The sequence below is a fragment of the Monomorium pharaonis genome, chromosome 4, assembly GCF_013373865.1.
Source record: "Monomorium pharaonis isolate MP-MQ-018 chromosome 4, ASM1337386v2, whole genome shotgun sequence".
NCBI classification, from domain to species: Eukaryota; Metazoa; Arthropoda; class Insecta; order Hymenoptera; family Formicidae; genus Monomorium; species Monomorium pharaonis.
Window position 1 is genome coordinate 629249 of NC_050470.1, and position 27234 is coordinate 656482.

At 31.9% G+C, this 27234-nt stretch overlaps 3 protein-coding genes across 5 annotated transcripts; 2 read left to right on the forward strand and 1 right to left on the reverse strand.

Annotated features, from left to right (window-relative positions):
• The first annotated feature begins 1743 nt into the window (after positions 1–1743).
• Positions 1744–5415, forward strand: LOC105834806 (coiled-coil domain-containing protein 13). Its single transcript, XM_036285787.1, has 8 exons — positions 1744–1749; positions 1935–2097; positions 2349–2593; positions 2767–2945; positions 3036–3270; positions 3577–3758; positions 3883–4017; positions 4743–5415. The coding sequence occupies exons 1-8, from the start codon at positions 1744–1746 to the stop codon at positions 4786–4788; spliced, it is 1191 nt and encodes a 396-aa protein (XP_036141680.1). The 3' UTR covers positions 4789–5415.
• Positions 5416–17704: 12289 nt separating this feature from the next.
• LOC105831911 (fibroblast growth factor 1) lies at positions 17705–24677 on the forward strand. 3 transcript variants are annotated; one of them, XM_036285405.1, is made up of 5 exons: positions 17705–18068; positions 19455–19694; positions 22706–22899; positions 23040–23143; positions 23626–24677. In XM_036285405.1, the coding sequence occupies exons 2-5, from the start codon at positions 19474–19476 to the stop codon at positions 23812–23814; spliced, it is 708 nt and encodes a 235-aa protein (XP_036141298.1). In that variant the 5' UTR covers positions 17705–18068; positions 19455–19473; the 3' UTR covers positions 23815–24677. The 3 variants fall into 3 exon arrangements, with proteins under 3 accessions (XP_036141298.1, XP_036141299.1, XP_036141297.1); XM_036285406.1 differs by lacking the exon at positions 17705–18068 and adding an exon at positions 18075–18248; XM_036285404.1 differs by lacking the exon at positions 17705–18068 and having other exon boundaries at positions 18075–19694.
• Positions 24678–24976: 299 nt separating this feature from the next.
• On the reverse strand, positions 24977–27187 carry LOC105831926 (short coiled-coil protein B). The gene is made up of 4 exons (XM_012672408.3): positions 26975–27187; positions 26364–26483; positions 25681–25767; positions 24977–25583 (listed from the first exon to the last, which is right to left on the reverse strand). The coding sequence occupies exons 1-4, from the start codon at positions 27045–27047 to the stop codon at positions 25441–25443; spliced, it is 423 nt and encodes a 140-aa protein (XP_012527862.1). The 5' UTR covers positions 27048–27187; the 3' UTR covers positions 24977–25440.
• Between the last annotated feature and the right edge of the window lie 47 nt (positions 27188–27234).

Consider the following 27234-nt stretch of genomic DNA (forward strand, 5'->3'; position numbering starts at 1 on the left):
AATTGGACAGTAATCAATCACAGTTTGCCATTTCCACTGACGTTAACCAAAATACAACAAAAATTGAGTAGACCGTCATGATATATTTTAAAAAATCCAGCAAAAATATAACACAATTTATCGACATTAATAAAACAAAATTCAGATATTGTGTGTTGGCACAATATATCACCAAAAATTAAGTAAAAAACTAGATATTACATTAGTAAAATGTAGCTAGAATTTTGACACATTTGCTGATCACAGTGCGACAGCAGAAACGCGGCGAAGATGCAACAAGATGTGTTACATTAATTGTAAGTACTGACAGCACAAATATAGCAAAAATCGAGCAAATCGTATGTTTTAACGGCAGGTTCGATTTTTGCTGTATTTTTGCTATTAGTATTTGATATGACACATCTTGCTGTATCTTTGCCGTGTTTCTGCTGTCACAGTCTGATAGCATTTCATGTTTTGTTTCTGTTGTCTTTCTACTTTTAAGGTTTGATATGGCAGATTGTGCTCGATATTTGTTACGTATTTGCTATCATGATATGGTAGCAGATAATGTTCGAGTTTTTGTTGCATTTCTATTGATATTTTATGTTGGTAATCTGTGCAGCTATTAGAAACTATAATATATATGTAAGCTTTATAATGACGAAGCAGCAGATTTGAATTTGCTGCGATATTACGCTCGAGTTTGTTGGCATATTACCAGGAAGCTGCTAGCATTTTACTTGCTGGATATTGATTAATACACTACCGTGTTTAAATAATGATTACGTAACAGGAATTAACAGCAGAGAATAAATATTTGCGACAAGCATTTGAACAAACGGAGGAGAAATTGCGGAAAGCAATGTTGAGAGAGAAGCAGAATTCGCAAAATGCAACGACGACCGAATCAGCAAAACTAATCGAACTTAGCAAGAAATACAAAGACCGAATCGCTGAAATGGAAGTATTGAAGACAAAATACAAAATATTAGAGACTAATTTAGTCAAGAAAGATGACGAGTACCAAAGAATGGAATTACGGCAGATTTTGAAATCTGAAATGTGCAAGGATTCCGATGATATTAGTTAGTTCGAATTGTCTGTTTGTCTTGCAAGTAATACGACGGATATTTATTTCACTGTTAGCTTTGTTGTTTAGAAAACAGAATACCTTTAAAGAAATCAAACTTGCATTATTATGTAATTGAAGTTTTGAGAAAATAAAGATTAATTGTTAATTTTTTCTTTCTTACTATCAATAACTTAATTTATTTTTTTATAAATAATTGTTATTTTTTTCCAAGTTTTCTTAAATTAATAATTTGTTTACATTATCTTGTCATTTTTTAAGTATATTATTATAACTTTCATACATTTGTAATATAATCGGAAATCAAAACAAAAAATAATATAAAGATTTAAGCAGTAATTTATTAGGCAAAGGTGACGAGGAACAAATAAAATGTTTAAAGAAAAAATTGCAACGAACCCAAGTTAAACTTTGTGAATCCAGAAACACGTGTGCCACTCTTAGGCAAGAGATTAATAAAGCACATAAGGTGATTATTATATATTTTTATATTATTCTATAAGCTTAATTAATTACTATCGGAAAAATTATACAACAAACTTTTACAGAAAAAAATCGTCTGTGTCTGTTTTATTTAATTTATTTTAAATAATTTTGCGAGATAAAAATCGATAAAGAGATAGAGATCCATACTTTATCCTTAAAACATCTTATAAGAGGATTCTTAGCGTATGGACGTTTTTAGGTGATTTATGCAATGTGGGGAGAGGGGAGATTTGAAAAAAAAGAAATCCTTATAATTTGTAATACTTATTTTAATTATATAAGAAAGCAAAGTGTTGTTATTTCATCTTTTGTCACTTGACCGAAGACTTAAAATTCCTCGATGTGTATAAATTATTACTAAGAATACAAATATTAGTTATTGTGCAGCGAGGTGGGTGAAAACGTTAGCATCAGTGCGCTTTCGAGTGTACCGGGCGGTTGGCGTGGACGAGCCGAACAAATTCGGAATCTACAGCAAAAATTGGCAGAGCTGCAGGTGAAATTGTCTGAAAGCGAGAGACCTCAGAAAGAATTTTCCAGTTAGTAGAAATTATATCCACTAAATTGATTCTGTGTATGCAATCAGAATTATTTTTATCGTAAATCATTTTACTGTTTGTTTTGTTTTATTTCATGCTTTTTGCTTAATATTTAGGTTTCTAATTAAATAATATTACATTCGTATTGTATAAAAATTAACTAGCATATTGGCTTCACATAATTTATGTAACTGAGATTTGTGATTATTTAATTATTTAATTATTTTTTTACAATTAAACTATTTACTTAGCTTCTCTAGATCGTCAAAATTTGGCATGTCTCCGGAACGCTGAAAAGGAAAGACGACAACAGATTGAAAATACAGCGAAAGAACTGAGACGAACAGAAGTAGCATTGGAGGCATCGAAGAGAAAGCTCGACGCTTTCAAAGCGAGAATAAAAGTATTGGAGCAAGAATTGAGTAGTGCGAAGAGAAATATTACGATACTTGATGAAAAAAGGTCTCACGATGATCGTTTGATTGATACGCTTAACGTTAGTGATGATGAAAATTTTTCAGTTTGATAAAGAATCAATTTTATACAGATACACCTTTACATATACATATAGTGTTATGAAAGATTTATTTATTTATTCATAACATAATATTATATGAATTCTTTGATGAATTGTATCAAGTGTATTAAAGTGATGTAATATGTTATCAGGAACGATTAAAGATTTCCGAAGCGAGATATCAAGAACGCGAGGAGGAAGTGCAAAATAGAGGACACAAGATCGAACGTGAGAACGCGAATATCAAGAACGAGTTGAGAGCAACGCAGTTGCATGTTGATCGATTACGTAAGAGATTGGAGGAACGCGAGATTGAGATTGACAAATTAAGGTCTATATTACGAGCGAATTATTCGTCGTATCGATACGATACATTATGATATTCCCAAGAAAAGAAAACGCTTTTGTTTCTCAATTTTAGAAATGGCATCTCGTCGGATGATTTTTTCAACTGCCAAACCTCGCTTTGTCCAGATTTTCATCTAATCGAAAAGCAGCAGATCAATCCAATTGCTAGTCCTCAAAGCTTAGGTGAACCAAATGAATATGTGACCGTAGCTTTAGCTGCTGAAGCTGAACGAGTGAGACTGTTAGAATTGATAACCGTACTCAATCAACGACTAAATAAGGAAAGAAATGAAGTTGACTCACTTACAGTAAGTTCTTTAATATTTCGCATATTTCTATATCAAGATATTTTGTTGATAATTAATTACAATTATATATAATTATGTATTATAATAAATATACACATAAATATTTAAAATTTAATATAATTAACTTATTAATTTTACATAACGTACAAATAGAATTGAAATTAAATAATAAATTCAGTCACTTGATGATATATTAAACTGGTATGAATTATGATTTGAAATTAGAGATTAAAAAATTTGATAAATTTTATGAAATTTGTATAGCCCTACGTAATCAATTGTACATTTAAATATTTAACTCAAAAGGAATCGTTGCGTAAGGAAAAAAACAAGTGTGCGAAATTAGAATTGAAATTACGAGATTCGGAAAGAGAAAGAGTAGGACTTGCTAAAGTGAATACGGGACATAAAATAAGATCTTGCGTGAAATCGATGTCGAGTCTCGGAACGGAGGAAGAGACCGCCAACTTAGAAGAAGCTCGTTATAAGTAAAATTATATGTCGTAACTAAAATTTTGTCCCTTTCTCCTTTATGAACGATGTTCTTTATGTAATATACGAGTATGTCTCTACGTATTTTTTAATCTGTTGACATTTTTACGTTTGACGTAGAATTGAATTACTAGAAGAGGAGTGTCTAGCATTAAAGGCCAGATTAGATACCGTGCAGCAGGATAAAGCATCGGATCTTAACATGTACAAGCGAATGTTCGATCAAGCCAGAAAGATTTTTAAAGACGCGTGCAGGTGAGTATCTGACCGTGTCCAAAACTTACAGTCGCGTATTCATAAGCAAAATTTAAATTTTCATAATTTTGATGACTATGCACACATGTAAATATGCAGCATGCATGCTTTTACAAAGGACAATTGAGTATAATCTCACGATGCTACTTTCCAATATGGCCCTCTCGAGGGGAATTCTGTCTCGTGTAACAAATGTAGACGATCGAGCGTATCTATTTTTAGAATTTTCAGTGCCTTTGCTCCTTAAGTATACAAAATATATGCATAGCAAATATAATATGTATTATCTACAATATCTACATTATCGTGATTAATATTTACGCGTGAAATTATACGCTTCTCGTTCACTAACAATCACTAATTGCCATTACTTTCTAAAATAATAAATTAGTGTAAAATTATAACATTAATGCTATGTGTTACCGTTAATTGATGTTAACTGAAAATTATGATATCGATACATCTTAAAGATTTCTATTTCTTTCTGTTTGAATAGAACGAAAAGATAAATTTTCTAAAATAAGAATTAAGGTTAACATGTAATAATGAGTATCGCTTAATTTAAATAACATATCTCTATTCTTCAACATTTATACCTATGGTTAATTATGTTTTCTGTATTATTATACAGTTTAAGTATTGTAGAAATAATGTAATATTTAATTTTGAATCAACATTTGTTTCTTTATTGTCTTTCCATTCTAGAATGAAACGTCTCTTTTCAGAAATAAATCAGCTGTCAGTGAAAGTCGTTCGACAATAACTATTTAACGAAAACAAAAAGGCACCGCAAGAATAAACGAGAGAACATTTCTGATTCTTGATTCCTAATTCAATTCGAGGTAAATTGCATTGAGAAAATTTGAGAGAGACAGTTGTTAGAGAAACAGATAAAATAAAACATTCTTATACGAGGTAGACGAGACAGTCGCTTGTAATCGGAATAGATGCAGCAGCAACAAAAAGCCACGCCGTGGATGGCGTGGCGATGTAACTAGGACACGAGATAAGGTGCAACGCCTCCACGTAAACCCATGTGACATCGTCGGAGTAAAACTTACAATTTCGTCTTCACCTCTTTCCTCACTGTTGCTTTAACGTTGCGGTGTTTACTTCAGACGACTCGTTTACTTCTACCATTGATATCGCACGCAGCGGCATCGCAAACGGCCGTAAATTCATGCCATTCACGTTATCCATAAGAGCAAAACGAGACGATTCTCAATCTCGTGTCTACTTAGAAGTTTGAAAAAATACTCTATTTTCTGAGATCTATGTGACATTCTATAAATCGCGATATTCTATAAATAAATGGCAAAATATAAACATACACGTATGTATATGCAAGATGATCAATGGTTAGAAATGCAAAAATTAATTTTTCCTAAAAAATAAAAAGATGAAATGTAATTGTTTTCATGAAAAATGATGACATAACTATCATGTACAAAATAAATCGAATTAAATTAATCAGTTCGGTCTCAAACGAGACCGAAAAAATTAAAATTGCTTTAAAAAATAAATGGAATTTTCTAATATTTACAAAATTAAGCTTCAAAGCATTTAAATATTTATAAAGTAAATCTTAGTAAAATGTGGTCTCTTTCTCTCTCTCTTCCTCTTTCCTCTCTACATATATGCATACATACATATCGTTTAATTCACACACACACACACACACACACACACACACACACACGCACGCACGCACGCACGCACGCACGCACGCACGCACGCACGCACGCACGCACGCACGCACGCACGCACGCACGCACGCACGCACGCACGCACGCACGCACGCACGCACGCACGCACGCACGCACGCACGCACGCACGCACGCACGCACGCACGCACGCACGCACGCACGCACGCACGCACGCACGCACGCACGCACGCACGCACGCACGCACGCACGCACGCACGCACGCACGCGCGCGCGCGCACATGCATCTAAATTACAACTATCATTATCTAAACGACTGAAGTCAGATATTTTACATTTTTTAAATTCAATTAATATATAAAACAATTATGCTTTAAGGTATTGAAGAATTAATATTATTAAAATGTTAGGAAATTAGGTACTCTTAGGCCAAAATAACAAAGATCTAACTATATTATTAATGTCGTATCAAATACCGAATGCATTTGAGGGTAACGCTCTACGAAAACATTGTCGTTGCCGTCGTTGCCGTCGTCGTCGTCATCGTCGTCGGCGTCGAATGAGCTGGGCGTGTTTCCGACGGCGTTTAAGCTCACTGCCGACAGGTGTAGGCTTTACAGGTGTTGGGCCTCCTGGCTGATAAGAAACGCGCCTGTGACGTCAGATTGGCGGGTAGAGTATATGAGTCGACGCCGTGGGATGTCCACGTCACTTGTTCTTGAACCTCTTTCGTCTGTTCATTCCGTCAAATAATTTGCCGCGATTTTTTTTGCCGTATCGTCGGTTGTGATCAGCGTCCTGGTATCGTGGCGATTATTGTCGTTGGGTCAGTCAGAGGTTCGTCGGAAACACGAGATCTTTCGTTAATACAAAGATCAATTCCGCGGATTGATCGGATTTCTACAGGTAAGCCAGATGGATCCGAATCGATTTGGAAATCAAGAATAGAAGTGAATGGTACTAGGCGATGGCTCGACAATTCGTTATCAAAACTGATGAATAGACACAATTATCAAATATCAAGACATTGTAATTTTTCAGACATTGTTTTGACATTTCTTTCCATTTTTATCTTGTTTGGAAAACAGGAGAATAATTGATTGCGGGATCGTAAGCTAAATAGATTTATCGATCGCGCTATCGACTTCTCGATGAAATATCCTATATCTTGAGATCACGATCAGCACTCGTTTTTTTTTCTGAAATGAAATTTTCTCACTCAGTCGTTCATCTTTTCATGTGCAAATTTGAAAAAACAGTCGCGCGCTCGGGGCAAAATAAAACGTACGTTCCACTTACGTTACGTAACGCATACTCGCGAGACCGTCACTACTCGTGAACCTATGGAAATGATAATCACAAGATCTACGTATCAACCCTAACGTTATCCAAGTATTTCTTCGCTGAAAATCGGAACCCATTAATTAGTACGGCAATTAAATTGCTTTAATATTCGGCGTTAAAGTGAAAAGGAAATCATTGTCTATTTAATTAAATACGTCACAAATAGATTTGGATATGTTAGATTGAACAATCGAAGAGCCTAAACTTAACAGACTTAATAGTACACAATTTTTTCATTTTGTAAGTTAACAAATACGTATTTCAAATCCATTAATTTATACTTTAATAACAACTTGACAAAAATTGAACAAAAATAATTCTTCAATGTTTTCATAACGTTGTCTTACATTTTTCTTTTAGAGACGATATATTATGCATTTTCCTCTCTGTGATTGATAAGAGATACAATTGATGATGGTATACCGCAATACCGTTAATAGCGAATAATTAAAACGATTCTCATCGACATCCATTAGCTCAATTATCGATACAAAATTGAGAGTCAAACTTTGATTTGTTAGCACATAATTAACACTATATTTGTCCCGCTTCTTATCTCAACCTCTACTAAATATAAATAACTTAACTATTTAAATGAACGTTCGATATCGCTTATACCAAACAAAATTACAAAAATGATAAAAGAATTACAAGCAAATGCATACAAAAAAACAGTACTCGTGACAACGATATTTGTTAAAGACGTGTTAGTTGTATACCATAAAATAAGTATTTAAATGTTGTAATACACAAAAATTGTAAACATATTTTTCATATAGCTACTAATACCGGCCACTAAATTTTTTATATAACAATTGTCATATCTATTTATACAAAACTATCCTGCAGTTGAAGATTTAAATCAACCAGTCGTTATTTTTTCTTACATATAATTAGAAATTAAAAACAAATTTGTCGTTTTTAACATTTATGCGTCGTTTTTAACACTTTTAAAAAATTAACGACACTAATAAAATATATAGTAATAATAAATAAGATAAAACAGTAAAATATTTGTTTTAAGGTTACAATTTATTTAAAGAAAAAAAATATTGCCTACCTACTTGTTGCTTTGTACTTTCCGAATTATTAATTGTAATATTAACAAATATATAAAATTAACGAATAAGTAAATGAGATTTGTGATTTGCTACTAAGATATCAATGCTATTATATCAATCAATAAAAAAATAATTTTACTTTTTCAGAGTCGATGTAATAAGCTTTGCTTACAATCGCAACATTCACGTTTTACACAAAAAGGCAATTATACCGCGTAAATCCGTTATACATGGAACAGAAATTAAAATTATTTTTTAACTTTTTAACTTGTAACGTAAAATAAGGAAATCATATCTTTATTACCTAACTGAAATATATTTTTAATACTTTCGTAACATATACTCACATACACACACATGCACAATATAATTTATTTGTATCTATTTTTTCTTTTTCTAATAATTTTTAATTGTAGTTAAAATTTGTTAGAATAAAAATTTATTTATTAACGAATTTATTAAGGAATGAATCAAAATTTGGAATAAAGAAACTACAATTATAGATATATAATGAAATTTTTTTTAAAATTAATTTATGTCCACGTTTATACTTGTGTTTCTTAGCCACAAATTTTGATCAAAATGAAAAGTCCATATCTTAAACATTATTGTATATATTATATTATTTTTTTATCTATATAATTTTATATATGAAATATATTGTAAATTACTTGTTTATATATATAAGGCTGCATTTAAAAATGTTGCAACATATTATAAAATAGGACTTTGAAATAAATATCTATTAAATATTTTTGTACAAGTTTATATAAAATATAATAGATATTATCAAATTATGAGAATAAATATTTTCCGTTCGAAAAATTGTAATTTATTTAAATATGACATGCATGTGATCTCTAATATACATGTATTATGTACACAACTTATATGTTATCATACTTTAATCTGACATCTAAAATTATTAGTAATTTCATTACGTATATGATAAAATACACTACTATAAACTTACGTATTATAATATTATAATTAATTATTCATATTTTTATACTTTTCCTATAAATTATAAAATGCGAATTTGTTAAGTAAAACGAACCTGACAAGCATTAACTTATATTATCGAGTTGTTTCGCTCTGCTTCACTTTATTTCTTTTATCTTATAGTCGGATAATTTTACAGCAGTCTTTGCGAGTCACCTTAAAATTAATTCGTCAGTGAAGATAAGATTTCGTCGTGAACGTTTGCATAAACGTGATTAGTTGCATAGAGCATAGAGTATTGCATCACCGATCAAAAATTTTAGCGGTGATCATATCGTAGGATAAAATCATTTCGTATCTTAATACGATAATGTTATATTAAGATAGTAATCGCTCACTTTTTAATTAACAGGTGTTGATTCGACCGCGCTTGTTTGTTAATTAATGTCCAGCGATCGCGTATCATGCGACTTTGTCACACGTATTTTCTCGAAGAAACATTACGACATAATTTCGTGCTCTGTAACGGGAGCTAGGACGTTGTCTACCGCAACTAACTAAAAGGATAAACAATGTAACGCCGACTGCGAACGGACTAAAATCGATTATGTAATGCAAGCGTGTAATGTAAACTACCGCAGAGGACGTGCAGCTACTTTGTAAATTAACGCGGTTGTAATCAAAGCATGCTGTTGGTAACTCCGGCCGCCCGTACCGAGGTACGTACATATCCCGATGAGCGAAAAATTAACGTTTGTGCGCGTAATTTATTAAAATTTACTACTCGGCAATTATTGTCGAGGTTGCTGAGGATTTTTGGTAATACCGGAGTGAGTCGCCTCGTTATCGCCTTATCGCATCACCTGCTGATAAGGTGCAATCGCGGCTCTCAAAGAAACGATACCTCGTACGTTTCATCGCGCGATATGAAGCGACAGAAAATAGGGGCTGACTTTTCTTCTACTCTGAACGTTACGGTTAATCAACGGTTTATTAACTAGTTGTAATAATTTGGTAAATGTAAATTGGTTTTTTTTGTGTTAAAGTCTAAACATTAATATTTTTATACCAAAGGAAAAATGAAAACATTTCGTTTTCCATATACATATAAATAGCATCCATAAAGTTTAAAGTTATTGATATATATTTCAATTTTCTTTTATATTTACAAGTTAAATTAGTTGCACGTTAAAAATATTTTTTCTAAACTGTTAAAGAGTAAAACTAAGACTGTTAATAAAGTAAAATACCAAGTTTGTGTATAAAATTGTTTTATTTTGTTTCGTATCAGAGAGCATCTCATTAGCATTATTCTTCCAATAGTAATAAATATGTTTATATTAATTACAGAAATTAAATATTAAATTATAAAGTCTATCGAAGTTATAATTGTCCCTTGTGGTTCGATTTATTGGATTAATAAAATAAATCAAAAGCTCGTTAAAAATGCGAAGAGCATTTCTAAAGTTTAACTAAAATTTCAACAGCTTTCGCGCTGCAATAATCAAATCAACGACTGTTTAAGCAGTTGCTTGTAACTGTGGTGAAAATGTCATCTGAGTAAATAGAACGCAAAGAGTGATCTCGCTCCATCGGGAATGTCGTCGCGACGTTCGTTTATGTCATACAGGTTTGTACATGGATTAGTTGAAGCACGTTAATTACGAGTGACGCCAAGTTGGCACGACACTGGAATCTTACGAGCATCGAATATTTGCAACCATCCACTTTATTATTTCAGAAAGAATCAGAAAGAATTAAAGACATTAGCACAATATGTACAATATAACATCTTAAGCCTCTCTATAAACAGATATCAAAGAATGAGGAAGGATATTTATCCACCGCAATATTATGATATTTTATTTTATTAATATTTAATTTAACTTTTTAACTAACTAATTATTCACAAGTATACTAGTATATCATATAATATTGTACATTTATCACAATGAAAAACCGAGATAATGTGTCGGAAGCGATAGAGACTGATATTAATGATTATTACAGTTATTTGCTCCAGTCTCTTACATTAAATTTTTCTTGTGCCAAAGCGATGAACATGAGGGACGACATGGCATGGAGAATTATATATCTAATTTTACGATTAATTTTAGGGGGCACCGAACGGTTTGCGATTTTTCGTACTTCGCGTACTATCGTTGAGTGACCAAAAGGAAGTGTTAATGAGTCGTGGCACGAGCTGGTAGCGGAGCAGTTATGTTTGCGGTGCAATCAGATGGCGGCGCGCTAAAGAGGAAGAGGCTCCTCGCACCTTCACGATAACGAGCCGCACCGCATTGGAGCATCCACTCTTTGGCGTCAGGGGCTGCGGGCTGCCTCTTTCTTCCTTGTGTTACGATCGCGCGGATCAGTTACTGCTAGCAGAACGCTAATATTGGTCGGTGCATTACAAATGGACCAATATTAATGAGTTTTGTAAATGAAAGGTGAAGCTACTAGCTATATTGTGTGTAGATGCACATATCACAATTAGGACAACATATAAAATTGTACGTATATTAAATATTAATAAAACATATTATATATAAATTATATATACGTAATATTGAATAATAATAATAAAATTAAAATAAGAAAATTGAATCAAATGTGCAAAAATAATAAAATAATTATCAAGTTGTACGTGATATTTGTGAGAAATTACAACACATCGCGGTTAAATATCGATTTTCATTAAAAAGTAATTAAAATACATACATATATACATATAAATATACATATATATATAATTAATATATGTGCCGAGAGAGGAGATTAAAAAATTGCCATGGATTAAAAATTGAGAGTTGAAAACTAAAAGTCGGAGGACAGTTTAAATGTTTCGAACAAAATTCGAAACTTCCTTACCCTCCGAGATCATTTTCAAGAGTTTTGCTTCTGAAAACTGTCGAATATAATGTACTATTAAAATTATAATGTACATTTATACTATCAGACACGGAAAAGAGTACGTAAATTATTTTATAAATGGCGATTAAGATTCTCTTATCTTTATCCCCTTTTTTCTTATTAAAAATTATTTTCTATTAAAAATGATAATATATGGTGGAAATAAAATAAATAACCCTTTATTGATAAATTTTTAATCCATTTTTACTCCGCCAACAGGCCAGCAAATCTTGTTGATGAGTTTACCTAGTTTATATGTTACGACACCATTGCTGTATTGCGTATATGACTCTCGCGCGATAACGATTATCACGCAAAATTTATTATGACTAGTAAACTTTTTTCTTTAAGACCATTTTTTAAACCATATACGACATTATATAGATTTTCCGTTAAAAAATTTATAATTATTTTGTATATATTAAATTAAATTTATTACATATTATTGATAGTGATGTATTTTAATTATTAAAACGTTCTTTCGGACAGATGTAATAAATACTGTGCAAAACAATGATACGTGTTCCATTTACAGAATATATAGATATCAGAAGCGAAGTAAATGTTTATCTAGTAGTGAATGACAGCTTCTTATTTATAAGCAATGTTCCTATCTAAAAAAAGTCACGTAAAGTTGATTGCTCGCATTTCTCGAAGTTTATTATTGTTGTGCTTTTCCGCGATGCCGATTGGTTCTCTCGCTGCGCTTACTTCGTGTTGCAAGAGTAGCTGCCATTGCAATTGAAATTTGACAGCTGTCAAATTTGTATAAATATTATCTATACATTTATTGTTGTAATTTATTTTTAAAAGGTAAAAAATAAAAAGTTAAATAGCGCGCGCGAAGCGCGCGTCTGTGGTGTCTAGTGGTATATAAACTTGAAATATTTTTTATATTCTTTGATAATAATGATATTATTAAGATATTATTAAGATATAAATATTTATTTTAAATATTTTTATAAATGTTTATCATAATTTTATTTATATCTGACAAACTCGGACATAAAAATATATACAAAATATTTGGCTTCCGAAAACGACCAATCTCCAATTTATTTCAAATTTTGGAAATTTCTTTTAGTGAAAAAAACATATGCAAGAAAGATTTTTGGCGAATCAAAAAAACTTTTTTTTAATGTTGGTAAGTAGGAAATCCATAATTTGTAGACAAAAATTTAAATGTGTGTGTGTGTTTGTGTGTGACCACAGCAAAGCAATGTCTTTGTTTACATTTTTTATGGGTGTACTTGTAAAATGAATAAGTGTTAATACCGTTACCATACATTGTATTGGAAACTTGCAAACACATGTGAACTTTACTTTGTTTGCAATGTGCACATGGGTTAGCGACTTGGATGAGGTGCGTGCGTGAGTGAGTGAGTGAGTCAGAGTGAGTGAGAATGAGTGCGGAGTGAGTGAGGAGTGAGTGAGGAGTGAGTGAGGAGTGAGTAAGGAGTGAGTGAGGAGTGAGTGAGGAGTGAGTGAGAAGTGAGTGAGGAGTGAGTGAGGAGTGAGTAAGTGAGTGAATAAGAGTGAGTGAGAAGTGAGTGAGGAGTGAGTGAGGAGTAAGTGAGTGAGTAAGTGAGTGAGTAAGGAGTGAGTGAGGAGTGAGTGAGGAGTGAGTGAGGAGTGTGTAAGGAGTGAGGAGTGAATGAGGAGTAAGTGAGTAAGTGAGTGAGAGTGAGTGAGGAGTGAGTGAGGAGTGAGTAAGTGAGTGAATGAGAGTGAGTGAGGAGTGAGTGAGGAATAAGTGAGTGAGTGAGTGAGTGAGAGTGTGAGTGAGGAGTGAGTGAGGAGTAAGTGAGTGAGTAAGTGAGTGAGTGAGTGAGTGAGTAAGGAGTGAGTGAGGAGTAAGTAAGAAGTGAGTGAGGAGTAAGTAAGGAGTGAGTGAGGAGTGAGTGAGGAGTGAGTGAGGAATGAGTGAAGAGTGAGTGAGTGACTGAATGAGAGTAAGTGAGGAGTGAGTGAGGAGTAAGTGAGTGAGTGAGTGAGTGAGTGAGTGAGTGAGTGAGTGAGTGAGTGAGTGAGTGAGTGAGGAGTGAGTGAGGAGTGAGTGAGGAGTGAGTGAGGAATAAGTGAGTGAGTGAGTGAGTGAGAGTGTGAGTGAGGAGTGAGTGAGGAGTAAGTGAGTGAGTGAGTGAGTGAGTGAGTGAGTGAGTGAGTGAGTGAGGAGTGAGGAGTGAGTGAGGAGTGAGTGAGGAGTAAGTGAGGAGTGAGTGAGGAGTGAGTAAGGAGTAAGTGAGGAGTGAGTGAGGAGTGAGTAAGTGAGTGAGTGAGAAGTGAGTGAGTGAGTGAGTGAGTGAGTGAGTGAGTGAGTGAGTGAGTGAGTGAATGAGAGTAAGTGAGGAGTAAGTGAGTGAGTAAGTGAGGGAGTGAGTGAGGAGTGAGTGAGTGAGTGAGTGAGAGTGAGTGAGTAAAAAAGGGAAGGAAAGAGGGAGCAAACGAGCGAGCGTAACTAGATATATATGTAGCTAGGCAGCTAGGTAGCTAGGTAGCTAAATAGCAGTAAGTATGCAAGTAGGTATGTATATATGTATGTATAATTAAACTTTACATTTTTTTATTCAAAATTGCAGAAGACGTTTGATTAATGTAAACGAAAGATAGAGAAAATCAAATTGCAATTATTATTATTTTTAAAGTAAAAAGTCAAATAGCGCGCGCTTATAATGTTCTAGTTTTAATAAAAACCTCTTAAATGAGTTGCGAACAGATGACGAATCATTCTTAATTTCAAATAATTAGATTTTGGATAAATAAAAAAAAGATAGTAAGGCAACACAGACTTTACATCACTCAAAATTGTCGTTAAAATATTTATCGATAATTCTAGGATATCAGTTTTTAATACTTGTGGATACAATTTTTCAAAACTTAACGACAAACAGTACACCAACGTGAGTAATTAAGATATAACATTGATATTAGTTATACGTGCGTCTAGTATAAATATTTTTCTATTTTATCAAGGAAGTGTCAAACGTGGGGATCGAAGAAGAGTCAAAATTTAAGATAAAGCGCTCGCTATGAAGAGAGCTATCCATCGACAGTATGGTATATAATAGACACTGTCATGGAGTTGCTCTCTTTGTGGACGCCGCTTGAGTCAACGCTTCAATGAAATTAATCTTTTGTATCCTTGCAAACGTAATCTACAAGGAAGAAATAAGAGAGGATAGTTCCAGTATATAGTATTTATACGTATTTGTCTTGAGTTTAATAACTTGTATAAAACTATCTATTAACTTATCTATTATTTTGTAGACATAATAGGTGCTTTTTATAGATTATAATCAATTAATATAATAAAAACTGCTTTTATAGCACGCGTAATATTTATAGTAAATACAATTATTTTATTATATTCACTTAATATTCGATCTGTACGTTGCATGTTACTAAGAAGCTGCAAAAGTGATGGTGTATCTTTTTCAAGTTTACGCGTATTTTGTACTTTAGTACTTTCAATTCATTGATTAATATTATGTAATAATAATAATGTAATATAATGCTATCTAATAAACATTTTCCAAAATTAATGTAAAAGATATTTTATTATTTATAACCCTAAATATTTAAAAACTTTTCTTTCTAATTTATAGAACACGTAACCAACAAAGTAGAAAACGTAATTTTTAATTTGTATAATTTAAACTATAATAAAAATAGATGTATATAAAGATACAGTGTGGCAAGTCAAAATCAAACACATTTATAAAATAACAAGACTGTTTGATTTACTTTGTAAAACATTCTGTATTTTGGTACAATTATTATTCTTATTATTACAAGAGTTGATCTGCTAGATCACAATTATGGGGTAAAAGTTGCGTGACACCAAGAAAAAAGTTGCTAATTTAACTAAATTTTTAAACTTGATTAAATTTCTTCACTGGAAAAAAAGTTTTGTTGTTTTATGAGAAATTCTGGTTGATTCAACCTGTCCGTTTGTTCGAAAATGGACGATACAAATTTTGTAGTTGGAATTACCAGAGGATTCTGGTTAATTCCATCCTGTTTGAATCTACCAGAATTTCTTGTTAATCTTATTATATTGTTTTATTAGGTTAACACAATTTTTTGGTTAAAAAACGAGTTCGGATAGAGTTTTTAAAATAATAACAATATATCTTGATTTAAAGTACACTGCATATATTTTATATATATTTTACTAACCTCTAAAAATCTCTATATAGCTATCGAAATTCCATTCGCGCAGAAGAGAAGACGTTTTTTCGTCCGCCATGCCGTTGAACAGAATAATGTAAATACACGATTGTAAGATACACAAAACAAATATAAAAGCTACCTTATGGGTACCGCGTGATATTAGTATCTCATCGATACCGCGTTGGTTTGCGCGAGATTGGCATGCACCGACTTGCGCTGCGAGAACGAAGGCGCCAGCAGCAGTGTAACAAATGAATGCGAACAGTTGATCTACCGTTTATCGCTATTTTTGTAAATATAACAAGAAGTTTTGTATTATTTTGTAGATTCAACAAGAAGTTTTGTAGATCCAACAAGAAAACACTTAATCAAATCCTTATAGTACAGTTAACCAAATGGTGTAGTTATAAGCTGTAAAATCTTGTTATGATAATCAGAAATTCTGTTTCGTTTAATAAAAATACGCTCAACCAGAACCGTTTTATTATTATAATAAAACCATTTTTCTCAGTTTTGATTCAAGTATTTATGCATATCAATTGAATACATATACTTGAATTAAAGCTCAAGTATTTTTATAAGTTAAATTAAATGCATATATAAATACACTCTAACTGAAAAAAATTTAATCAAATTTACAACTTTTTTTCCTCTTAGTGTAATAGTCTATTAAAGTTAATTTCTATCTAATCCCTTCACATACCGCGAAAATTGCGTAACCGTTTTGTTAAGTGTTAACGCTTATGCGCGCACTTTATCGCTTCGTTGTGATTCAATAGCTCGAACTAATCCCATAGAGCTTGACGGTTATTAGTCGTACGCACGGTGTAAGACCGTGGTCGTACGAATAGTATGTCGAGGTGTGTTCAATCGATAGGCATTTTTCGCAGGTACAATTACGATCGGTGAACTCTGAGGGACGACCTCATCGCCGATAAGAGCAAGGTAAGACCATTGGATAGAATTGATAGGCGATTGATGGTTCCACGTGTTTGGTGAATTTATACAAATAAAATTCTTTAGTTAATTAACATGATGTTATTTCAATCTTTTTAATTAAACTTTAAAATTAAATAAAATCAAGAAATTTAATGATGTAAAAATATTTATCAAGAGAAATTAAAAGATAAAGAGTATAAAATATTTAGATATAATGCAATAAACTATTAAATGTTTAAATGTTTTGATAACTCTACTTTAACTTTTAGATTAGAATAACTAGAGAAATCATACTATGCAAGAGTAAGTGTAAAATTCCACTTTCAATATATTGACGATAACTTTGTAACTTTAACAAAATTAAATTTTTTATTAATTAATCATTTTATCATTATTTGATCCCCTTCAGAGCTTTTGTCTAAAACATCTACTCGTATTTTTCTTAATTTTTGAGATATTCATTTCCGCAGCATTAAATGGAACATATCTAAAATGGAACACTATAGAGATAAGAGAGAATATACATAAAAATCTACACACATTTTATAAACATTTCAAATAAATAATAAGTAAACTATTTTGATTGTTTATTTTGTTACAAAATTAATTTATTGATTGCGACAGAAGTTTTTTTTAATATGACAAATTGCAGGAATAAAATAAAGATCGGAACTGATTTATCAATAATTCTATTCAAGGCTAGATCGCGCCGAATGATGCAGAGCATGCCGTTAAAATGTCAAAGGTTTTTCGAGAAGAAATCTACCAAAACAGCGCACACCTCTTAAGGAACATCTAATAATGGCTCTTTAAAGAGGATCTTAAAAAAGATGTGCGTGTATGCATTTGAAAGAGGCTCAGAGGCGCGTGCTCCATTTTTAATTCACCAGGAATCCACAGACTGCCGACGCCGGTGACTGTTAGTAGGCCGGCGTCATGTCTGCTATTATTCGACGAGCTGCAAGAGAACTGGGCTGTAGGCTCAGTCGTGTGATAAACGTGGAGCACCCACGAGGTAAGTGGGCGCCTTGCGCGATCATTAAGCTCGGTGGATCTTTATTGCGTGCTGACGAGATCAAAATTTTCCTCGTCGAATCTATCCAAAGTGTCATGTAAAATTGAAGAAAATTATATTTTTATTCTTGTTATGATACGAACAAAATTTAACGGCTGCTGGGTATTCTACGATCTTACAGTATAGAATTTTCTTCCTTCTCTTTGTTTATTAATCCCGCAAGAAGTTTGTAACATACGATATGTGATCGTATATATTCAATTGTGTAGAAATTATGTTAAGTATTTAGATGTTGTCAGTGTTTCTTGTAAATAATAATTAAGTATAATATTAATGGCAGCTGTAATAAGTAATTAGCGCGCATGACGGTGTCGATGTACTACAAAATATTATACGTCGAAGAAGAATCTAAGTTGATAATTACAATGTCTCTGGCTTAAATTAATAATGCTTTTTTAATTAATAATTAAGTAACTATAACATGCGCTTCTGTTTTTTATTTTGAATTTTAACATTATTGATACATAAATGCGTACATAGATGTAATTATGTATTTATCTATTGTAATTATCTATTAGTATTCAACACGCATGGCCGCTAGTAGACCGAGACCACCATTAAATCTCAAACACTATATATTTCTTATATTGCCCCGAATAATATTTCGCACGCGTGGGTACCTTTAATATTAGCGAATAGATTCTATCATCTCCCTCACCTTTCTCGATAAACGAGAGTAACGCTCTTTTACGAAAGATTTTAGAGCTATCTTGATTTTTCTAGCAAAAAAAGCATAAATTATGGCGTTTCAAATTCTCTTCTTGTAAAGCTTTATGAAAAAAAAAAGATGAAATAATACTAAGATAAAATATAATTTCTTTATGTAAGGTTTACCGTACTAAATTTTAGATAACGTAAAAATATTTGTATATTAGTCGAAGAAATTAAAAAAAACATGTAATAGAAATGCATATTGAATAAAATTATATTGCTAGATAAGTAATATTGTAAATTGAGTACAATAAATTAAGATACAATAATGTTTAAATACGAAACATTATCGTACATATCGTGCCAAGGCGACTTAAGAAGTTTTTTCGAATATGATCCCTGCTTTAGGATTCTAAAGCAAATCTAAATAGGATTATAACGTAATTTTAAACGGTCATAGAGATAATTTGTTAATGTTATTTTTTGAAAAAGCAGGGTATGGTTTAATAGCTCGTAAATTTATGCTTCTATGATCCATAGCCATATCTCATAGTATTTAGTCGTAAATGTAGTCACATGATGCTTACTCTGTAGCAACAATACTGAAAATGCGGCTTCCGATGGTCGCGCAGATTTAGATGCACAATGTGAAAATCGGTTCGTGAATTTATGCAGCAGCCGAGAAACCGAGAAAATGAGTTTGCGCTGGATTTACGAGAATCTAGAAGCGCCAACGTGTGACGAGGAATGCAGCGATATCGACGACAGTTGCAGCAATGACAGCTACGACACGGAATTGTCTCTTCCGGAGGAGGATGACGTGATGGAAAATGGAAAAGGTATCGCTCGCGGTGGCCGGAAGACGAGGGAAACCAGAAAAGCTCCGACTTCGACCGTCACCTTCGACGGGAACGGGTACAGTCATCTAGATCTAGATTATAATTAAATTACGAGAGAATACGCGCCAAGTGAATCATGCAATAAACGGCCTCCAATTTGTATTTAAGAGTAAAAAATTAAAAAGTATCGCAATGTTAAATAAAAATTAAAAATTCGGCCAATTTGCAAAAAAAAGTAATAATGGATGTTGGCCATTTTGCTTGCGGTTCATTTACGAGTTTTCTAACGACGGCAAACTTCGGTATAATTTGCGTAAATGAAATGGACAATTTAGCATAATTGTTGAAAAAAGATAAAATGAATGTCTGTCACTGAATACATGTGGTTCGGCGCGTTTGTCTACCTAGTCACCCTCCAACATTACGTTATGTGCATTCATTGATCACTTGACTCAATTAATTTTCTGCTCCATATCGCCACAGGGTCAGTAGATGTGCTAGGTGTAGTTTGTGTTATTAACAGTATCAAGTAAACGCGATGTCGAGACTATAATTTTACGTGAATCGTGCGACGCGGCTTGCAGCCCGGTAACGCGATACGAGAAATTATAATCGACACTTTTGAATTTGGGGCTTGAAATGCTACGCATGTCACATTTATTGTAGAATTGAAGTTTCATCTGATAGTAGAAACTGAGAAGAATTGTTTTCATTATGTTTCTATTAGAAGAAAGATTTTCATTAGAGGTGCACGGAGAAAATTTTAAACATTACTATGTATGAATCACGGATCATAAGAAGAAATTTCAGAGAATAAGTAATGTAAATATCAATGGCAATTTGATGAAAAACTAGTAAGAAATAGTAGTAAAATTTTTTTATAATTTCTTTCTTGGTCCGCGCTTATCGCTTACCATGCATAGTAATTTTTGATATAAACATTTCTCTGTGCAGACAGCACTACAGTAGCTTAGATACAATAATACTCATACACTAAACAAATAAAAGATAGTGGAGGTAACGTCTTAAGAAGAATTCACGCATCAAATTAACATACATACATCAAAGATAATGTCGCTGAAATGTCCACTTTTAAAAAAGGAGTGTTATTTATTTTGGGTGCTTTCTATTTAGTGACACAAGTCGACACAAGTGTCGTTCTATCTTTGTTACTCATTAAACATAAAAAAAGATAGAACGACGATGCTTGTGTCGACTTGTGTTACTAAATGAAAAGCACCCTTTGTCACTGCTTTTCCGCGATGCTTATTGGTTATTGGTTGTCAAGTTGGTGCTGTGTGACTTGCTTCACTCTGTCGTTTGCTGCTGTCAAACTTTTGACAATTCGCCGTATTTGACAGTTTTCAGAAACTTTTGACAGTTCCCCGCATTTGAAAAAAGAAAGAAATATTTAAGAAACAAAATTTGATTGAGAAAGAGAAAGAGATCCAGTTTCCATATTTGAGAAACGAAAGAAATTTGATAGAGAAAGAAAAAGAGATTAGAGAGAGTTTGAGTGTAAGAGATAGAAGGTGCTGTAATAATAAGGTATAACATTAGGTATCTGAGAATTTGACATTTCGCGTAATAATCTTTTTGTATTCTTTTCTTAATAGGATAAGGAAGAGATAGTTTGATATATAGTTTATAAGCGTATATTGACCAACAATAGAGAAAGTTTGAAATTAGAAATAACCTGAAAATGTATTATGATTTATAATTTAATTAAAAATTTTATTTAAAAAAAATATCTTTCAAAAAAAAAGAAGTTTGATCGGAAAGAGATAGATAGATTAATAGTTAGAAAAAGAGAGAGCGAGAGATTACGTTTGGTAAGTAATTAGGAGACACAGCGAGTGAGAAAGAGAGCTTTAGAGAGAAGAAATAAGGAGAAATAACAGGTTTTTAAATAAATATATATATATTTTTTAAATATATCATTTAAACTTTTAACAGATTGCGTATTTTACATTTTTAACACGGGATGATTTTTATTTAAAAGAGAAAGGAAAGGAAAATGTAGAGAGAGAGAGAGAGAGAGAGAGAGAGAGAGAGAGAGAGAGAGGAAGAGGAGGGAGGGGTGAGAGCGTGGGGATAGAGAAGGGGATTAAATAAGGTAAAGTGTGTGAGAGTAATATTGAACAACATGAAAATATAGAGCAAGAGATTACGTTTGGCAAGTAATTAGGAGTCACAGCGAGTAGAAAGAGTTTTAGAGAAAAGAAATAAGAAATTAGAATAAATAAAAAACATTCAAGAATAAAATTATTTGTATATAAACTGAATAAATACAGAAGAATAAGTGCAACGTTTAATATAAAAAGGCTGAATAGCGCGCGTAAAGCGTAATGTAGTGTTCTAGTAAAAAAAAAAAAAAAAAAAAAAAAAAAAAAAAAAATTATCGTTTAGTTTTAAATAAAAAAACTATCCAAAAGAATTTTTCCCATTTTTGGCAAATATAATTTTTTGAATATTTTGCATATTTGCTTTTGAATATTTTTTGCATAAAAATAAATTTTGTTTATGTAGAAAGTTATTATGGATATCGGTCGGTTGTATGTACATACACGAAGCCATGTAAAATTAAACCGCGTTAAAATACACTTTCCACACATTTGAAGCTGTTGGCGTAACTCTCGCACATAGCCTATTGACATTTCGTTTCATCTCCCTCCAGAATCGGTTTAAAATTAACCAAGTATGGGAAAACGTCTACGATATCGCGTGATGCGCTTCATTCACAAAGCTCGCTGATCTGGAAAAACTGGCCGACCTATATCTTGCAGCCTATAAAGGCTATGTACATTCTACGTAGCGGCAAAGACAACCCTAACATTCGATGGCTCAGAAAGTACAACATACATCGAAAGAAATACCAAGATTACGTTAAGTGGGAATGGGGGGGGGGTATAGAATATTGAGATAACAATAAAATTCGTTATGTTTTCTATATTTCAAATTAGCGTAATTTGGATATTCTCGACAAAATTGAGCCTTTTTTCCTCAGAAACAGATTTATTCACTATCCTTGTTCGTGTTATAATATATGTAACTGATAATCTATGAATTATCTGATTGTGTTTGCAGAACGCCACTCAACATTAAACCTAACTCGAAATCACGCAAATATCCGCCTTATATAATATGGGATCCTCGACAACCAGCAAAAAATCCTATCTATAATTGTCGGATAATCAAGCTGTACTGCCGCACCGGTTATCATCTAGCAATTACGCCGTCAGGACGGATCGAAGGATTAACCGGAAACAAGGAGTCATACGGTATATCCTTCACTCGGATATTAACTTGAGTAAAATAAACGCCTATAACATGTACATTAGACATGATATATATGTATAAAAACAATTTAAAATTACAATCACCGTTAAGATTTTTATTACAAGAGCTTACACTCTTGCAGCTCTGCTTTATGCGACACCGGTATCTTTTGGCGTTATCAGAATACAAAGTATCGAAACAAAACTGTACTTGGCATTTAACAAGAAAGGGCGGTTGTACGGAGAGGTGAGAAAATAAAATTAATTAATATAGAAATGAATAAATTTCGAAAAAAGCCTCTCTATAAATTTTTATCGTGTTACCACAGAGGCTTTATAACTGATAATAAGAGATATATTGAATATAACCTATCGTACTACATTACTCACATCTAGAATTTTATATATAACACTCTACGAAATCTTATATACGTTTCGCGTGAAATATCTGAATATTTCTTTATTTCCACAATAATAATCTAAATTCTCACAAAAATTTTGCCGAATTTAATTTTACATAAAACTGCATATTTCTAAAATCGGAATAAACATTCGTAGTTGCCAATTAATAGTTGTAAAATAATTAAAAAATTATTTTAAGCTGGCTAATGCGTAAATTTTACTTAATTACACTAGTTGATAAAATATTTCTCACATTCATTAATGTATGAATATTTTAAAAAGATGGACAATATCGATTACAAGTTGTCCAACTAATTTTGATTTCAGGTAAATATGACCAAGGACAATACCGAATGGGAACAATGGAGCATTGGTTCCTACGACGCGTTTCGATCGCGTAAATACGTGCACTACGGTTGGTGGATAGGAATAAAGAAAAATGGACGACCAAAGCCGGGGCCGAAAACATTTTGGGGACAAAAAACGATACAATTTTCGGCTATCCAAGAGGATTAATTAATTTAAAACTCTCAAGCTACAGACGGACAATTTATGGGGCATGTCTCTTATTTCAGATATTTCAATCGTTGCGTTAAACTTTATTTGGAAAAAAGGAGGAATAATCTAGGAATAATCTAGGAATAAGTGCTTTATAAGCAAGAATAACGTCTCATGAGGAATACGGGAATCATTCGGACGAATAATCGATAATCATCGAACGATATAACGTTTATTATAATACTGTGTCACTCAACGACGGAATAATTTAAGATTGTGCATTCTGCTTGTGCCCTTAAATTAAAACTCTATCGCAAATCGCAATTTCTCATTTGCAGCAAATACATATTTATTACTCTTATTATTATAATATTATTATTATTATTATTAATTATTATTATTATTATTATTCATGTCATTACAATCGTCAAATTGAGATGATTACTAGCAAAATGATTGCATTTGTGCAATTCATTTCGTAAGTAGCTGAATTTATCTAACTATCTCGCTTATAATGTATGGACGATAATATACGAATATCAGCTTTTCGTAATACGTCAATTACAGCATATTGCAATTGTATATAGGCTTATACATTATCTCTTTCATACATCTACATATAATGCGTATATATTAATACATCAAAATTTTACAACCAAGATTTTTCTATTAAAAAAGCAAATATCTCTCGATGTAAATATATACATATAATGTGGCTTCAAACATTTTAATACTCAACTTAGCTAATATGATGGGTGCATTTCAAGCAATTTTCGAAAAAAACATAAATGTAAATGGTAAATGTATGAAAAAGAAATAAATTATAGTAATTGTGTATAAAAAAAATATTAATTAAAGTTAACGATATGTATGAAATAAAAGATTAAAAGAAATATAAATATTAAATTATTTAGAAATACTTTTACTTGACTTTATATATAGATGTATACATATATAAAGTCTAGATGTATGCATATACATTATTATATAAAGTATAGATGTATACATATACATTATTAATTACTATTAATATTAGTTTTATAGAAATATACTTAAGTCTTAATTCATAATAAAAAAATAAGCAAATTATATATCATATTTAAAATAATAATCTTTTACTTAACAAAACTTTTTCGTTAAACATCTAGTGAAATATTTCATAAAAATTATAAAACAGATCTCTTTGGTGCATAATTATAATTATAAGCGTGTTTCAAGTCACAGTTACAGTGAATGCATTATATAGTCATATACATACATATATATATGTGTGCGTGTGTGTGTGTGTGTGTACTATATCTTTGCATATACTTTGTATGGAAAGAAAACTTTTTCTTTCTCTGATAATTTTATAATCTGATTTTTTAGTCAGATATAATCAAACATCTTTGAATATATACATATATAAAAATCAGATTATAAGATTATCAGAGAAAGAAAGAGTTTTCTTCCCATACAAAGTATATACAAAGATAAATTAAGCAAAATACATAAAGATTTTTAAAAATTATCCAGTATCTTTTGTTAAATGTAAATCGTAATTAAATACACATGCACATATGGGATTTCTCACAACTCTTCACTTCAATTATTCCAAGATCTATAACAAAAATTGTCTAATTTATTTAATTAATATAATGTAGTTTACTTCTTTTTGGTGTTAGGACTTGTTGATTGAAACACACTCGACGCTGACATTAAATTCTCAATGTACTGGCTCAAAACCTGATTCTCACTCCTCAATTTGAGATTCTCTTCCTTCACACTGTCCACTCTTTGTGACAAATCTAAACCGAGAACACGTTTACTAGCTATACTTAATAAAAGTGTCAATAGACATTATTATATTCTGCAATCTTAATCTTATCAAAGTTATACACATACCATCTAAAGTATTTTGCAGTTCAAGAACTTGTGCAATCAGTCTAGCTTTCTCTTCTTGTTCATCTGGACTAATGTCTGGATCTAAGCCTAGGATAAATATAAACCTTTACATAAATTATTTATAATCTGGTAATATTATAATGTTATGCAAAACAAAAATAAACGTTTTACTCAAGTTGCTGTAATTTAAAAAAAACTAACAATCTGGTAATCAAGTCAAGCAGTCAAAATTTTGCTCTTACTTTTCCAATTATAGACGTAAAATTTTAATAAATTGTTGCTATTTTAATTTATTTAATCGTTGTTAAAAAATAGAATAGCAGACAACAGATAAAGTCTGTTACTCAGTTTAAAGTGTATTAAAAATGAAATACTCAATAAACAATGTTTATTAAAATAATCTTCAGTATTATAATATTAATAGACGTTTTTTAAATTTTTAAATAGTCTTTTTGAAGATGTGGAAAAAATATTATCCGACATGTAATAAACCTACATGTGTAATGGAAAGAGATTTCTACTGAAGAAACATGTATAGTTGGAGAGATATAATATAATTTACATTCTATTCACGTAATTTATAGAGATAAACAACAAAAATTACTTTTTTTAATATCTCTGTTTAAAAAGACAAACAATGTAAAAATTATATCATAAGGGAAGAAATCAATAATATTACTCACTGTTAGGACTACAGCTTCCGTTAGTAAAAGTCGACGGTATAGAATCCATACTACGTCCTCTGCCTAGTGGATCAGATATATGTGAGGCATTGTCCAGCATTTCTTCTTCTGGTATTATCACTAATGTCAAAGAAATAACTTCAGTAACGTATTCCACTACAATTATTCCATTATTTAAAAAAGTTTAAAGGTTTATCAATGTGTAAGCAAAGTATAAGCAAATTGCTACAGACAGAACGAGTAAAGACAGATAAAAAATTTCTAAGCAAAATAACTTACAATTAATCTAAAGATCTAATCAATAGCTCTCATTCCTCTATTTTATGCCTCTACATTAAATTCTGAAAAACGAAATGGACGTTTTTGCCATTGCTAATTCATTGATAAAATATGCTGCTGTTAACGCTGATCTAATTTTCACACTATCAATAAAAACAATCTTTGTGTAAATAAACAAAAAAAGAATCGGAATTTGCGAATTTAAATAGATAGCATTAATTAGAGTTGGGACTAGGAAATTGAAATAATTGACGTAAATTGCTCCAGACGAGATAGATTAACAAACACCAATAAGCAGAGAAAAGAAAAAGGAATATCGCAAAAGCACTTACCCTGAGGATCGTCGTCCGCCAGAGGTATACTATTCATATCGTCCTGAAGCTTCGCTGTCACCGATGCCGACATTTTTATTACGGTATAGCCAAAAATATAAAAGGCGGAGATTATCTGCGAGCGACGCGATATCACCACAGAACATATAGGTTGGATTCGGAGAGTACGCTTTTGGCGCTGTGAGCGTACTCTCTATCTTTCTTTGACGTTCACTGAGCAATAAGGACAGAATGATACATACAGCATGATCAGGATTGCC